The sequence below is a fragment of the Nipponia nippon genome, unplaced genomic scaffold, assembly GCF_047370975.1.
Source record: "Nipponia nippon isolate SJK-2023a ecotype South Korea unplaced genomic scaffold, ASM4737097v1 scaffold_14, whole genome shotgun sequence".
Lineage (NCBI taxonomy): Eukaryota > Metazoa > Chordata > Aves > Pelecaniformes > Threskiornithidae > Nipponia > Nipponia nippon.
In genome coordinates this window covers 5083577-5098819 of record NW_028262330.1, presented here as the reverse complement: position 1 = coordinate 5098819, position 15243 = coordinate 5083577, and the positions used below count along the sequence as shown (strand labels likewise).

At 67.6% G+C, this 15243-nt stretch overlaps 1 protein-coding gene across 1 annotated transcript; it reads left to right on the top strand.

Annotated features, from left to right (window-relative positions):
* The first annotated feature begins 4110 nt into the window (after positions 1-4110).
* TIMP2 (TIMP metallopeptidase inhibitor 2) lies at positions 4111-15218 on the top strand. Its single transcript, XM_087750504.1, has 5 exons — positions 4111-4256; positions 12276-12376; positions 12459-12567; positions 12933-13057; positions 13471-15218. Exons 1-5 carry the CDS (start codon positions 4130-4132, stop codon positions 13669-13671), a joined length of 663 nt encoding a protein of 220 aa, XP_087606630.1. The 5' UTR covers positions 4111-4129; the 3' UTR covers positions 13672-15218.
* The last annotated feature ends 25 nt before the right edge of the window (positions 15219-15243 follow it).

The following is a 15243-nucleotide window of genomic DNA, read 5'->3' as shown; positions in this document are numbered from 1 at the left end:
GCGAGTTGGTGGCTCTGGTGACATCCGGCCTCTGGGTTTGCAGCCGAGGAGGAGCCTGAGCCCCAGCTCTGCTGCTCTGCCTCCTGTCTGACCGTGCCGCGGTGCTCCCCAGGTGGAGGAGGGGTGTCCAGCCAGAGCACCAGACCCATCCCAGTCCCTGAGGGAGGGGGTCTGACCTGGGCCCTGCAGCCCAGCCGTGCTGGCAGCTTGTCCTGAGGCCACCCTCCCTCCTCTCCATGTCCCCAGCACCTGACTTTGGAATGCACTGGAGATGTGGGGACGAGCATCCCTGTGGGCGTGATCCGTTCCAGCCAGGGCAAGCGAGGGCCATCTATGATGTCAAGCTGTGGGGGATTTCATCAGGGTTTCCCCCCCCCCAGAAGCTGATTTTCCTTCCCTTTTCCCGTAAGCTGGGTGAGGTGACGGCCAGGCTGATGGGCAGTCCTGGGCACTGTTTCCTGGGGAGAGTCTCATGCGGGAGGGGACTGTGGCAGTGTCCCTCTGCCTCGGTCTCCAAGGGGGACGCAGCAGTTCCCACACCACCAGTAGCACTGGGGAAGAGGCTTTTAGCAGCCTCGAGCACCGGCAGCTGGGGCTGGGGCTGCTCCTGGCACTGCTGTACCAGCACAGCGGCTCTGCCTCTGGGGCTGGGGGAAGCGAGTGTGGCCCCAAGCAACTGATGGGGCCAACAGCTGGGGCCAGGTCTAACGTGGGCACATCCCTCCACCTGGCCCTGTGCCATTCCCAGCCTGCACCCTAAGGAGGTACATGGTTTGCTGGCCGCATGTCTTCTCCCAGCCCTGGCTGTGCCCAGCTCAGGCCCCAGAGGTGCCTCTAGACCCAGAGCTGTCAGCTCTGGGAAGAGACGGGACCTGGACCAAAGCCGCTGGGTGGTGCGGCTCTTCCTGCTCCATGGGCTGCTGTGCTCGGCACAAGAGGGAGAGCCAGAAGCACCGGCTTGGCTTCCCAGGGCCGGCAGCAGCTGGGAAGCATTCGCAGCAGCCCTGGGGCTTTCCAGGCTGGGGAGCCCTCCCCAAGCTCTCCAGCGGTGTTGTGAAATCACGGCAGCAGCCTGTGGCCCCCTGGGAGGAACTTGCACAGGTCTCGGGAGCCAAAAGTGCAAAACATGGGCATCTGCAGGCCCTCGGGGCTTCCTTCCCACGCCACTAACCCCAAGGACTGCAGCTCCTGGCTTGGCCTGTGCTCCCCCGACTCAGCCCAGCCCCTGTCCCAGCTCATAAGGCAGCACAGCTTCACACCAGCCACTAGCGAGGGGCCGGGGCCAGTGTTTGGCTTTGCGATGCCCTCCTGGTTTGGCAGGGGAGAGCTGCAGGCACAGCCCCTGCAGCCAGGTGGCATGGGGCAGCTGGCAGGGGACAGGGTGGCCATGGTGCCAGGACCCTCTGCCAGCCCTGGCTGTGGGAGTGGGACCTCGTCCCCTCTACCTCCCAGAGCTGTCCTGCTGTCCAGGCCCCCATGGGGACGGGTCCCATGTGATGCCAGGGCAACCTCCTGGCAGCCCAGGGTGCCTGCGGGGATGCTGCCGATGGAGCTGCTGTCAGAGGGACCCTGTGCCCGGTGCGGGTAGGAGCAGGCAGCGGCACAGCTTGGTAAGCGGGTGCCTCGTAGCTCTGGGCACAAGCCCACAAGCCGACACCAACGTGCGTTTGGGCTGTCTGGGTGTCTCCCGGCAGCCGGGGGTCCCTGTTAACCCCCCGGCCCCTCGAGCAGCTCTGCCAGCAGGCAGGACTTCAGAGAGCTGGGACTGGCTACTGTGGTTCAGAGGGGTCCTTTGGCTTTGGGTCCCCTGTGCCTCCCCTGCCTGCCCCAGCACTGCCTCGCTGGGGGGACTGGCCGTGCTTGGGGGAGGGAGGGGGCCTCTTTCTGCAGTGGCCGGGCTGCGGTGGGGTGGGAGGACCCACGATGCAGAGAGCAGGGGGGACGGGGGCCCACCCAAGAGCCCAGCCAGGCTGGCCCCCATCTTGTCCGTTCCCCCCCCCCCCCCGTTTACAGCGTCCGGCACCTCTGCGAGCCAAGCGAGGAGCCCATACGAGGCTGGACACGTGTTTTCGTTTAGCCCAGACAATGACTCACGCCGGCGCTGGGCTGCGAGCGGACGCGCTCATCTCCTCTGTGGGGCAGCTCTGCCCCGGGCATGGACCCATCCCCAGCGCCACAGGCAGAGTTGGCCTCGGTCCGTGCACGTGGCCTCCAGGGCCATGCAGCACCCGGGGCGCGTCCCCAGCCCATGCTGGGTGCCAGCTGGCCATAGGTCACGTCGGCCACTCTGCCTTCGCTTGGCACAGCCTCTCCTGGCCTCGCTCGCCCTCCTGGCCTGAGGCTGGCGGATCCGCAGCACCTGTCTTGGTCCTTGTGCTGGTGGCTGTCCCCATGGCTGTCCCTGCCGTGTGGCTCCTTGTCCCCTGGGCTCAGCCAGGTGGGGAGCTCTACACCCTGCTGGGAAGTGGGGCCTCCCCATACCGTGTCCCCCTGCACCCCCAGAGCATCCCACCAGCTGCCCTGCCTGCCTGCCTGCCTTTGCTCTGGCCCTGCAATCTGGCAGGACCCCATCTCGCCCCTCCTCGTGCATGCAGGATACCGGGAGCCTGGGAGGCTGCTGGGGCTCGGGGCAGCGGTGCGGTGTGGTCAGCAGGACCACCAGCCCCTACCTCACCACAAACGGGACCAGGCCGCAGTGTCCCTGGGCCCCCAGACCCTCAGCCCCGTGGTGCCCTCGGAGCAGCACAAGCGCCCAGCAGCACCAGGGCGTGCGGCAGCATCCGCTGCCTCGGGCAGCCGGGCCAGCAGGACTCCTGGTGACTGCTGCTGAAGCATCTGCAAACTGTGTGCCCCGCAGCGGAGTCGGGGACCTGGAGCCCCATCTCCAGATTTCGGCCAACATCCCGGTGGCGTGAACATGGTCACCTCCCACAGGTTCCCTGCAGGCTCAAGCAGGGCTTGGACCGAGTTCACCTGCCCACTTTTCCACTGTTTCTTCTCATCCTAAAGGGCAAGCAGCTCTGACACCTCCCTCAAACGTGAGTAGCTGCGGCAGGGCAGCTCTGTGGCAGGAGGCTGGCTCAGGAGTGGGTTGTGTGGCCGTGGCGCTGGCTGTCCCCACCAATGTGTGCCTGTGGCGCCTGGCTCAGCTGTGGTCAGGAGCCGTGTCCCTGCCCAGAGGCAGAGCTGGGCTCCCTGCCCACTTCACCGGGATGAAGGCACTGCTGGAGAGATGGAGCGCCCGTGTGCAGCCGGCTGGGTGCCGGTGTACAGGTACAGTGAGACCGGCAGCATCCTGACACCCTGCCCGGTGATGCAGCCAGCATAGGGACAAGGTGGGGTTTTTGGAGACGCGCTCCAGGGCAGGCGGCTGCTGGCCGAGGGGGAGAGGCCCGAGGTCTGTGGGCCCGTCACAGCGGTGCAGGACGCGCGGGTGGGCGCAGCCGTCCGCCAGCCGAGCCATGGGTGCGGAGGAGGGAGCAGACGAGGGGGCACGAGCGGTGGGGTGGGATGAGCTGAGCTGGAGGAGCCTGAAGGAGAGGAAATGCTTGGGCACAGACATAATCGCAGCCCTCCCCTGCAATTTACTGCTCCGCTCGACGCAGGCCGGGCGCCAGGTCTGCGAGCCGGGCTCCCCTGCCTGCCCTCGGCGCCTTCCCCTCCCGCTGCCCGGCCCTGCCCGCTGCTGCCAGGCCCCGCCCGGGCGAAAGGGGCGGCGGGTCCCGGGGCCGCGGAGGGCGGGCGGGGGCGAGCGGGCTGCGCGGCCGGGGGCGGGGGGCGGCCGGTGCCGGCGGCGGGGGCCGGGCCGGGCCGGGCCGGGCCGGGGGAGGCGATCGCGGCGCGGAGCCGCATCCTGCGGAGGGGCGGGAGCAGCCGGGCTGGCCCCGCGCCATGCAGAGGAGGAGCAGCAAATCCCCGGAGCACATTAAAAAGCGAGGCTGAGCGGCAGCCGGGGAAGGAAGAAAACACCTCCATAGAAGGCAGCGGAGGAGCGGCCGCAGCAGCGCCCGCAACGCCGCGCAGGGGCCGCGGCTGCCGGACCCAAACTTTCCGGCGGCGGCTCGGCCGGGCCCCGGCGGTGGATGCGGCTTTCTCGGCCGGGTCGCTGAGCCTGCAGCCCCGCCGCAAGATGCCCGCCGCGCTGCCCAGCCTGCTGGCCTGGCTGGCGGTGCTGCTGCTCGGCAGGGCCCGCCCGGCCGATGCTTGCAGCTGCTCGCCCATCCACCCGCAACAGGCCTTCTGCAACGCGGACGTAGGTGAGCACCGCCCGCCGCCCCCCGCGTTTTGTCCCCGCGGGGTCCCGGTAGGAGCCCCGGTAGGAGCCCCGGTAGGAGCCCCGGAGCCCCCGCCCGCCCGAACTTCCCGGCGGGGGAAGGGGCGGAAAGTTGGCGCGGAGCGGCCGGGCTCGGCGAGCGGGCAGGGAGCAGGCAGGGAGTGGGCAGAGCCGCCCCGGCACCTGCCCGCAGCCCCGCACGGGTGCGGGCTCCGCGCCCCGGCCGGCCCGGGGGTGTGTCGGCGGGAGCAGATGCGCGGCCGGGCGCGGTCCGTCTGTCCGTCCGGGGTGTGTCCGTCCCTCCCCGCGCGTCTCGCCGTCTCGGGGTGGGGTGGGGGGTGGGGGGAGGACGGGGACCCTCGCGGCCGCGCCCGGCATCGCTCCCCGGGGGCGTCCCCGGGGGATGCTTGGAGCCGCCGCCGCAGGAGCGCGGCTCTGCCCCCGCCGCGGGGCCGGGGCCGGGCTCCCCGCTGCGCAGCCCCGGTGACACGGGTGAGCCCGGCCTCTCCCAACTTTGATTAAACCGCGGTGGTACGTGGCAGCGCGGGGAGCCGACGGCCCCGGGGGAGGCCAGGGCCCGCCGAGCGCGGCCGCCTCTCGGACGGCAGCGGCCTGGAGCGCAGAGCCGGCACCCAGCCCGGGAGAGCCAGCCGTGTCGGGCTCGGTCACCTCCCGTCTGTTCCTTATTTCCAGGCATTTCCTCTCCCCCGTCCCACTTTGTTCGGCTTGGATGCTGCTGAAAGGGAGGGCTTGGCAGCGCCGGGATCTGGATTCCTCTTTCTATGAATAATGCCCTTATTAAATTTTAACATATTAAACAAGCAGACCAGCCCCAGTTCCTGACGCTCTCCTTTGCAGGGCCGTTCCCAGGCTCAGCTGGAGAGGTAACATTCCCAAACACTTAGGCAGCCCCAACCTCTGGACGGCCCTGCCCCATCCCCTGCTCCTGAGCCAGGATGCTCCTGACGGATTCCCAGGCTCCCCTCGCCCCTTCCAGACCCTGCTCCTGGCATTACTCCTCCATGGGGGCAAGTCCCAGAGCATCTGGCTGCTGCCCCGTGTGCCCCGGCTCTGCCCGGCCTTGCTGCTCGGCACAGCGTGCTGCGAAGCATGTTGGGGACAGGGAGATTTCTAGACAAAATGGAGCGCTGAATTTTTGGAGCTGCTGCTCAAGCCAGTGCCTCTGGACCGTGGGATGCCCCACGCCTGCTCCGAGAGCAGGGCTGTGGCTTCCCGTCACACTATCATCGGGCTCATCTTTCCGGGCCACTCGTGACTCACTGCCCGTCGCGGGGTGCTGGCTCAGCTGTGACTCAGCTGCTGAGTCACCGTCTGTCTCGGCAGCCCCGGCTGTCTCAGCTGTCCCTTGGGAGGGTGCAGCGTGGTCGACTGTGGCTCAGGCTGCCCCGCTGCCCTCAACAGGTGCCTGTCCTGCGGGCACCCAGAGCCTGTCCTGCCAAGGCAGCCTCCTCCTGGGCTGCGCTGCCTGCGGCCCTGGCACCTCCCGGCTCCCAGCCCGAGTCCCCTGTGCAGCTCGTCTGGATCAGTCTTGTCTTGTGTGACCCCAGGTGGGGACAGTGCTGGGCTCAGGGGAGCAGGGTTCATCCCGGATGAGCTCCCCAGCCTTCTCTTCCCACACAATGTGGATCTGTCTCCTGCAGCCTGTGATCCCTGGCCTTCTTGCTGCTTCTTGTCTTCCCCCTGGATGCTCTCTGGAGCTGGCTCCTCAGCCAGCTCCCTCCTTGCGGGCACATGGAGCCTGGGGAGAGCTTGGGGCGCTGGGTGCTGCCGGGACCTTCCCTGGCTGCTGCAGATAGAGCAGCCCGTGTCCAGGCTGGGCCCTCGGTGGAGATGTGGTGCTGTGGTGGTGGCTGACACCCTGCAGTGCTGGGTGGACCCGGGTGGCCGATGAGCCCTCGGTAAGGGGGAGCTGGGTGAGTGCCATGTGGGGTCCTGGCCCTGTGGGGCCGGGATCCCCACTCTAGAGCGTGGAGAATGCCTGCCACGTCCATCTGTGCCTCCCCACGGCCCCCCTGCCCTCGGTTGTGCCCCTGCAGCCGGCTCTCCCCTGGAGTGGGGCTGGAGCAGCTGGAGCCCAGGGCTCTGTTTCCAGGCGGTGCAGGGGGAGGCGGATGCGACTCTGCCTCGGGCATGGGGTGCCGGAGGGGCTGGGACTCGTGTCACCGGAGCTGGTGACTTGGAACAAGTGACCTGGCCTGCCTGTGCTTGCGCTTCCTGGCCCATGAGATGAGCCGTGGTTTTCTGCAGGGCCCGAGGGCTCAGGGCTGCCCCATCTGCCGTTCCTCCACCGCAGCCGTGCCCAGGCAGCGGAGGCTGGTGGCTGCTCTCTGCCTGCTGGGGGTTTGCTCTGCTGGGGCCGCTCAGCTGCAGGGGATGCTCGGCTGCCAGGTGGGGACATGGCCAGGCCGGGGGCCACAGAAGGAGACCCGGCTTCTGCTTGTTCTCCTCTGGAGCAGCGTGGGGATGTGGGGGATGAGGGAGGTGATGCTCAGCCCTTCTGGGCACGGCCATGGCTTTGGTCTTGTGCAGCAGTGCCGGCTCCAGGAGGGGTTGATGGGGCTGTAGAGAGTGGGGGCTTGGTGTGCCGCCTGGGACAGGGGGCACCTTGGACGCAGCCCCTGGCAGCATTGCGCCAATCCCAGTTGTCCCAGTGCTTGGTTCCTCAGGATGGGGAATGGGGAATGTGGAGGTGAGGGATGAACGGCGGGGGCTGCCAGCAGCCGGCAGGGACCAGGCTGGGGAGAGGGTTTGGGGAGAGAGGTGGGAGCAGTCCCTGCTGAGGGCTGCCGGGGGGAGCGTGGCTGCCCGGCGGGCCCTGCCGAGCCCTGGTGGGGCAGGGGAGCCGCTGGTCCCCAGCGCCACCCTGCCGAGCTCCGGTGGTCGGAGCCCTTTCCGTGCGGCTGGCGCAGAGGGGCCGTGGGCTGACTGCTGGGGCTGCCGCTGATTGGGCCCCGTCCCGCTCCCGTCAGAGGGCCGGGATGACGCACGCGGCCATGGCAGCGCGTAACCCTCGACTCCCGCGCAGGCCGGTGGGCGAGCGGGGCCTGGCACCCAGACGCTGCCTCCTGCCTCCCCATGGGCGCTGCCATGCACCCAGGGAGCCCCCATGGCCTCCACAGCTTCTCACCGCGGGGCTGCCGTGCTCAGCTCTGCATCCCTCCAGTCTCCACATCCCCAAAAACACCCTGCCACTGCGCCGGGGTGGCAGTGCCCCGCTCCGTTGCCCCCACGGCTGCCGGGGTGCAGGCAGGCACCTGGGGGCTGGTTGGTGCCTGCGTGCCAGGCAGGGCTGGGGCTGAGTCCCTCCTGGGGGTGGTTTGCTGGCTGTCCATCTCTGCTGTCTTCGAGTGGGGTTGGAGTGACCCTGGGGCTGCCCCCGCTGTGGGGACGGGCGCCCAGGCTGGCAGTGCCAGGTAGGCAGCGGGCAGTGCTGGCACTGGCAGCCAGCCCCTTCGCTCAGCCGGCTGCCAGCAGCCCCGGAGAAGGGAGCTTTGTTCCCTGCCCATTCAGCCTGGCAGCGGCCCCCACGGTCTGCGGGCACCGGCCTTCCCAGGCAGCCGCGGGTGGGTGCTGCTGGGGCCATGCAGTGGGGTCTGGGGTGGGATGGAGGAGGAAGGGGCAGCCATTCGGCACATCTCTGGCCAGGAGGGGAGTCCCGGGGCCCAGGCTCCTTGTGCTGCCGCTCTGCCCATGGGGCACACGCAGGCAGGCGCTTTTCAGCAGCTCCCCTGAGCTGGCCTGGGCCATGGCAGAATCCACCCTGGCTGCGGGGCAGCACCCACACAGCTTCCCCTCTTGGCAGGTCTCACCAGGGCAGGTCACCACTTCCAAACCCCCTTTCTTCCTTCCCCAGGGAGAACCTGGGGCTGCTGCATCTCCCCACCGGGTCTCACAGCATCTCCCCACCGGTTGCCCACAGTGGCTCCTGCTGCAATGGCATCTGTCCACACCAGGAACCCCCTGCTCAGCAGCCAGAAACACGGGGTGCAGCCCCTGAGGTGGGGCAGCCCCACAGCAGGGGCCAGGGAGGGCAGCATCCTGCTGGCTGGCAAGCCCAGAGAGACATCCCGGTGGGTTTGTGGCGCAGGGTGACTCTATTTGCCCCCAGCTTTGCTTCTGGAGCTGCACCGCAGCCCCAGTCTGTCCCAGTTGGCTGCATGCTCATCGCCCAGCTGGGAGGGGTGGTGCAGGGTCGGCTGGGCCCCAGCGTGAGGCCCTTCCTCATGGCACCGCTGCTCACCATGGCATGGGGACTGCTCTGCTGCGGGGTGCCATGGACTGCTTGGCCTCAGGCAGCCCTGGCTGGTCAGGGTGGGAAGTCACCACCTCCCGCCAGCTCCCCACGGACCCCCATCCCTCTGCAGCTGGGGGGAGATGCTCCTCTCCCTGCCTGCCCTTGTGCCCATTCCTGCATCCCACCGTGGGCAGGAGGACAGGGCAGCGAGGAGCGGTGCTGGGAGACAGCCGGCAGCCACGGGCCATGCCGAGGCAGCTGCAGTAAGGAACCGGCCACAGCCCCCAGTCCCCTGAGGCAGTGGATGCAAATGGGCAGCCCCGCTCAGTGGGCAGGGGCCGGGGGGCTCCGGAGGCCCCAGCTGCGAGTGCAGCCCTGCTCGTGCAGCAGCTTCTGTGCGGAGTTAAAGGCGAACACTGGTATTTCTGCCAGCACGGAGGCAGAAAGTGGCCAGCCGGCAGCGCTGGCATGGGGGTGAAGTCCCCTGGCCTGCCAGGGCGGTGGGACTGACCCTGGTGGCAGCAGGCAGTGAGGGGACCTGCTGCCTCACAGGGGGTCTGCCCCTGGAGGGCTCCAGGGTCTTCATTATGGGGTGGCCACAGCTTGCAGCCCCTGGGGCCAGCACAGGGGTTGTCACCGGTGGGACTCCCACCCTGCTGGGAGGGGGTGGCCCCGCGGTGCATCGTCTTGCTGCGGCTTGTCCTGCCTGGGGCAGGAGCATTGCCAGCATTGCCCTGGTCGGACTTGGTCATCCCGTGCTGGCGGCACGCTGCGCCTGCCATGTGCCCAGGGAGCTGGGAGAGCCTCGGCTCAGCTTCACGGAGGGTCTGGGTTCCCGCGGCTGGTGGCCATCCAGGCCGATGGCAGGAGTGGTGGGTGACGCAGCCAACGGGGATATTGGCGTTTGGGTAGGTCCGACTGCCCGTCTCTGAGCACCCGGGGGTTTCCTCTGTCCCTCAGCCCTGCCTCCTCATCCCGAGGATCGCAGCCAGGGTCTCCTCCGGGGCTCCCCTCCGCGATCCCTGTGGCTCACCCTCCTCGCCGCTCCGGTTCCTGGCTGGCGCAGAGCAGCTTGGCTGCATTGCTGGGGTCTTGGCGGGGAAAGCGCAGCACAGCCGTCCCCTCCACAAAGCCGCACTGTTCAGAACAAATCCGCCTAGAATTGGGCTGCATTTTTGTCAAGTGATTCATCAGCACGTGAATGGAAAAGGCTGGAGCCCACTGAACCAGTAACCGTTCCCCGCGCCTAGAGCCACGGGGCTGGAGTCGGCGTGCGGCTCTCCGGCTTGGTTGCACCCAAATTACACCGCAGACGCGCGCAGAGCAGCGAAGGGCCTGGCACGCGGGAGGATGCGGCAGCCGCTGGGTCGGGGGGCGAGGGGTGGCCCATGCCTGCGGTGACCCAGGCACGCTGCTGGCAGAGGAGCGGGTGCAGGCGCTGGCAGCGGGCAGGGACCGAGCTGGCGCTTGCCCAGCAGAGCTCCTCCAGCCTGGGTCAGGGACCAGGGCGGGTGGCTGCGCCGAGAGGCTTGCCCTGCTGTCCACTGCAGGCAAGGAGGCTGGGGCTTCCTTTGTGGCCTCAGTGCTGCTGTGTGGCCACCGTGCCCAGGCAGCCCGGCCCTTCCCCAGGGGAGGGGAGCACGGCTGGGAAAGACCTCGGTGCAGGCCTGGTACCGGCAGGCGTTGCGTCCACCTGCCCCGCACCGAGCGAGCGCCCGCATTGACCGGGGGTGGCTGTTTTGGGGAGTCTCTTCCTTGGTGGCCACCCTGTCCTTTCCAGTGTAAACTCAGTTGGCACTTACCAGTACCCACGTGGGTCTGTGCCCCCCTGACCTTCAGCTTAAATAGCCCATCTGTGTACCCCCATGCCCTGTGGTATTTATAGAGCACAGTCAGATTCCCTCTCCTTGCCGTGCCAGGCGAAAGAAGGCAAGCGCCTCTGTGCCAGGCTGGTGGGCAGCCCACGGCTGCTCCCACCCCAGCACCTTTCAGTGGGGGACACGAGCCGTGTCCCCAGCTTGGCTGGCGCTTGCCCTCCTGCCGCCCTGGCCGAAGTGTGGCTTCCTATTCCCTACCCCGTGGCATGCACGCGGAGCGGGGCTGCCACTGCCCCCTGCGCCGTCAGCGTCCCTGGCGTCCCCGGTGCTGCCTGGGGCCGGCCAGGAGGCCCCATCCGCACGCCGGTGGAGGGAGCAGGCAGGGCGGGGAGCCGCAGGTCTTGGCACAGGGACCCAGGCCCTGCACACCCAAGTGGCTGTGGCCACCACACATGGCTGTGACCTGCACAGCGTGGCACTGAACCAGCTGCCGTGTCCTGAGCTGGTGAGTAAGGGTGAGCTGGCTGCCTGCTGCCTGCCTGCCCTGCCGGCCCTGGGTGCCCTGCAGGTCACTGCCACGTGCCGAGCGCTCACATGCTGGTTTGTGTCTCCGGGCTGTGCTGGCAGCTTGACCACAGGGGCCCTTCCACAGCAGAGCTGTGCCTGTGTCACTGTCCCTGGTCTCTAGGGTGCCGCGGCCCTGGGGACCTTGTCCTTCGGCACCGAGCACTGGGACCACCCCGGGCCCGCACGAAGCCGGGAGGGCTCTTGCCTTTGGCCGGGCTGCTTGGGGCTGCCCGCTGGGGAGCTGCCTCCCCTCACCGGGTCGTGTTTTTCCACTGCCCCAGCCCTCAGCATCCCCGGGTTATTTTTGCAGGCAGCGAGGGCAGGAAGTGACACCCTGCGGCCCCCGGCCCTGGGAGGATGCGGTTTCTGCGCCTGCATGGCGTGAGGCTCCGTACTGCAGTAGCTGAGGTCTGGCATGGAGCCGGCAGCCAGAGCATCGCCCCGCGGCAGCTGGGACCCCTCTGTGGTGGGATGGGGACCCCGTGCTCCAGCTGTGGGGTGTGAAGGCAGCCTGGTCCCAGGACCCCCGCTGCCCCAGCGTGGGGGTGTGGAGGGGCTGGTGGGCTCCCTGGCCCCCCTGGGAAGGGGGCTGCAGAGCACGGGGGCTTGGTGGGGCTGGGGACCCTGGCACGAGCTGCCTGTGCACGCACTTGGTGGGCAGTGCCAGTGCCTGCGCTGGCTGTGGCAAGCGACTGGGACAGTGCTGTGGGGACGTGGCTCCCACCTCCCTCTGCACCCAAAGGTGACCCTCCAAATAGCTGCCTCTGCCCTTTTCTCCTCCAGCCCTGCCAGGCCACGCGGACTTTTGGCTGGGGTCCTCGTCAGAGACCGGTTTAATTAATGACAGTGGGACAAATACCGCTGTGCTCCCAGAACGCTGCTGGCAGGTTTTAGTTGTCCTGGTGCCATCTGGGTGACGGGCGTGAGCCCAGGCAGGGCCAGCCTGCACCCACAAATCCGGCAGGGGCTGGGCAGAGACCGAGCCAGCGGTGGCCAAAGGTGACCGGTCTGGCAAGGCTGGTGGTGGTGGGGCCAGACAATCCTGGGGTGACTTTTCCTTATCACCCCCCGTGAGGGTGCTGCTGCAACACTGCCCATCGCTGTCCCATGTGTGCCAAAGCCCCATCCCTTTGGGGACAGCGTGTGACAGCCAGCTCCGTGGGCAGCTGGGCATCTGCAGGGAGGGCAGCGGGGTTTGCCGCGGGCAGCGCAGGCAGCTGGCCCTGTGCGAGGGTGGAAGCCCCTGTGGGACCAGGGTGGGGTCCCCTGAGTGGGACCGTCCTGCTGGGGCAGCACCGCGTGGCACCGGCAGCACCTCCGGTCCCCGGCCACCCCTGCTGACCTCAACACCTCTCCATTGCAGTGATCCGAGCAAAGGCCGTCTCTGCGAAAGAGGTGGATTCGGGGAACGATATATACGGGAATCCGATCAAACGAATCCAGTATGAAATCAAGCAGATCAAGGTAACGGGGCACATCGCGGCAGGAGACGGGGGGAACGGGGCAGACTCTGTGCCGGCCGTTCACTCCTGCTCCTTCTCCCCAGATGTTTAAGGGCCCTGACAAGGACATAGAGTTCATCTACACGGCTCCGTCCACCGCCGTGTGCGGCCGGCTGCTGGACACCGGCGGGAAGAAGGAGTATCTCATTGCAGGTGGGTGGCTGCGAGGGAGGACTCTCAGGGGCCATTCTGTGCCTCCTGAGACGACTGTGATGTGCGTGCCCGCTCCCCGGGCATGGGCCCCACACCTCCTCCTCCTGCTCCCACCACCAGCCCTTGGTGGACCCCCCGGCTGTGTCCTGGCCACACTCGGCAGCCCTGGGCTGTGGCGGGGGCAGCTGGGGGACGAGCCTCTGCTCCTGGGGTTCACCGGGGACAATGCACGGTGGGAGGGGCCGTATTGCAGCGGCCTCCAGCCCCCCCCAGGCCGGGCTGAGCCCCAGGCACCCCCCGAGTCAGCGTCGCGTCCGAGGGCGCCTGGGGGGACCCTCTGAGCAGTCTGTCTGGCCTCTCCCCAGGCAAGTCAGAGGGCAACGGCAAGATGCACATCACGCTCTGCGACTTGGTCTCCACCTGGGACTCACTGAGCCCAACCCAGAAGAAGAGCCTAAACCAGCGGTACCAGATGGGCTGCGAGTGCAAGGTGAGCGGTGGGGCTGCCCCTGAGCACGGGCTGTGCCCCGCTCCCCATGCCAGTGGGGTCTGCAGCCCCGAGGCAGGTGTGGGCTCCACAGAAAGATGCTCTTCCCCTTCATCATCCTTCAAGGATGATGCTGTGCAGGGGGCACGGCACGTGGCTGGGGATCTGGGGAGGGTGGCCGAGCCTCCGGCTCTCTCCAGCTGGGAACCGAGGCCAGCCCTGCACCCAGGGGTTCCCTCAGTCCCCCCGCATCGGGGTTGCGTACCTGCCGTGCCCCACAGGGATGGGGCAGCCTGGCATCCCTGGTCCAGAGCAGGACCCCCAGCCCCAGCCGCCCCGTGCTGCTTCCTCCCGCTCCCCTCCCACCCCAGCGTTCCCCCCTCGGGATGCTCAGTGATGGTCTCTGTTGTGTGCAGATCTCGCGCTGCCTCTCCATCCCCTGCTTCGTCTCCTCCTCGGACGAGTGTCTCTGGACAGACTGGGCGATGGAGAAGAACAACGTGGACGGGCGACAGGCGAAGCACTACGCTTGCATCAAGAGGAGCGACGGCTCATGCGCCTGGTACCGCGGCATGGCCCCCCCCAAGCAAGAGTTTCTCGACATCGAGGACCCCTAAGCCAAACGAGCGCATTCCAGTAGCCAGTAGAAAAAAACCTGCGAGATGTTAGACTGGTCCACGCTGATATCAATTCCTGGAGACAGCATGAAAATCCGCTCGGTCGTGGGGGTCCCCGGGCTGCGACAGCTGCCACATGCATGCAGGGGGCAGGGATGGGGACCTGCTCTGTCGCAGGCACCTGGCAGCCCGTGGCCATGCTGGGTGCTCCTATGCTCACGGCAGGGCTGAGCGGAGCGTGGGGGCACCCCCTTGCCGGGGCCGCATCCCCGCCTGGCCATGCTCAGCCCTGGCGCCCCGGCAGCTGTGAAGGAACCGAACCCTCGCGAGTGGCGGGAGCTGCCCCATCTGTGTAGCAGGTCTACCAGTGCCCCTGCCGCGGGGGAGCCGCCCCAGCAGCTCTCGCCAGGCAGCCCTCCCCACTGCAGTGTCCCCAGCCGCCCTCCAGCACCGGGGACCCCACTGTCCCCCTCTCCACCCACCGCCCATCCCTCCCTTCGGGGTGCAGGAAGGGTACAGCCCTCCAGGCAGGGGCTCCGGGGGGGCTTTACCATGTGGCAGAGCCCCTGGCTGTGTGCAAGGGGCTATGGGACTTCTGCGGCGCTGGATGGCTCCTGCGCAGGTGCCTTGTCCCAAAAAGCCGGAGGGGCACGTTAGCATGGCTGGGGTGACCCCCCCCCCCACGCACACAGGCACTGCTGCCCCTCTCTCCACATGCTCCTCTCCCCATGGGGAAACGGAGGTGAGTGTGGGGTTCATCGCCTTCCCCAGCGTCGCAGGGGAGGGTCCATTCCCACCGCAGCCTTCTGCACGGGTGGAGAGCTGCTGCCAGACCCTTCTGCACTGCTGGATGGGCTTAGGCTCACCAGCCCGCGCAGGCAGCAGGGCTCGGCAGGGAGTTCCCCCCCCGGCAGGGCACCAGAGGCAGGAGCTCTGGCGGCACGGGCACAGGGTGTTCATCATTGCCGCACGCAGCTGTTTGCTGAGCCGTGCCATGGCCTTCGGCAGCGCTGCGACATTGCAGCCAGTTGAGCTCCTGCCTCTGCGGCGGCGGGGATGGAGCCCAGCACCTGGCTGGGCGCAGGTGGCAACGCAGCCGCAGGAAAACCCGTCCCCTCTGGTAAGCCCTCCCAGACACCTCGGGCCCCGCTTTCTCTGAGCCATTCCCACATTGTAGTGGTGCCGGCATGTGCCGCGGAGCTGCCCGTCCGCGACGTGGGTGGCACCAGCACGTGCGCCTGCCACCCCTTACCGCAGCTTTGGGAGCTTGCCGGGAATAATCCCCGCAGCCCCGCTCCGGGGGCGTTTTCATGCTGTGCGTCCCTGTAAGGTTTAAGATGTCGTACTGGACCAGTCTGGGCAATTTCAACATATTAAAGAGAAAAATTAAAAAGAAAGAAAAAGAAAAAAAAAACCCCAACCTCTAATCAATCCCATATACGACTCCTGTTCGCTTACTGTATGGTTATATCATATGTGCCATTTACTCCTGTCTCTGCTGGTAGTCTATCTTTGAGTTTAATATTTCCACTTGTTTTGCCACCGGCTGTATGGTCCCTGTGCTGTAATTTC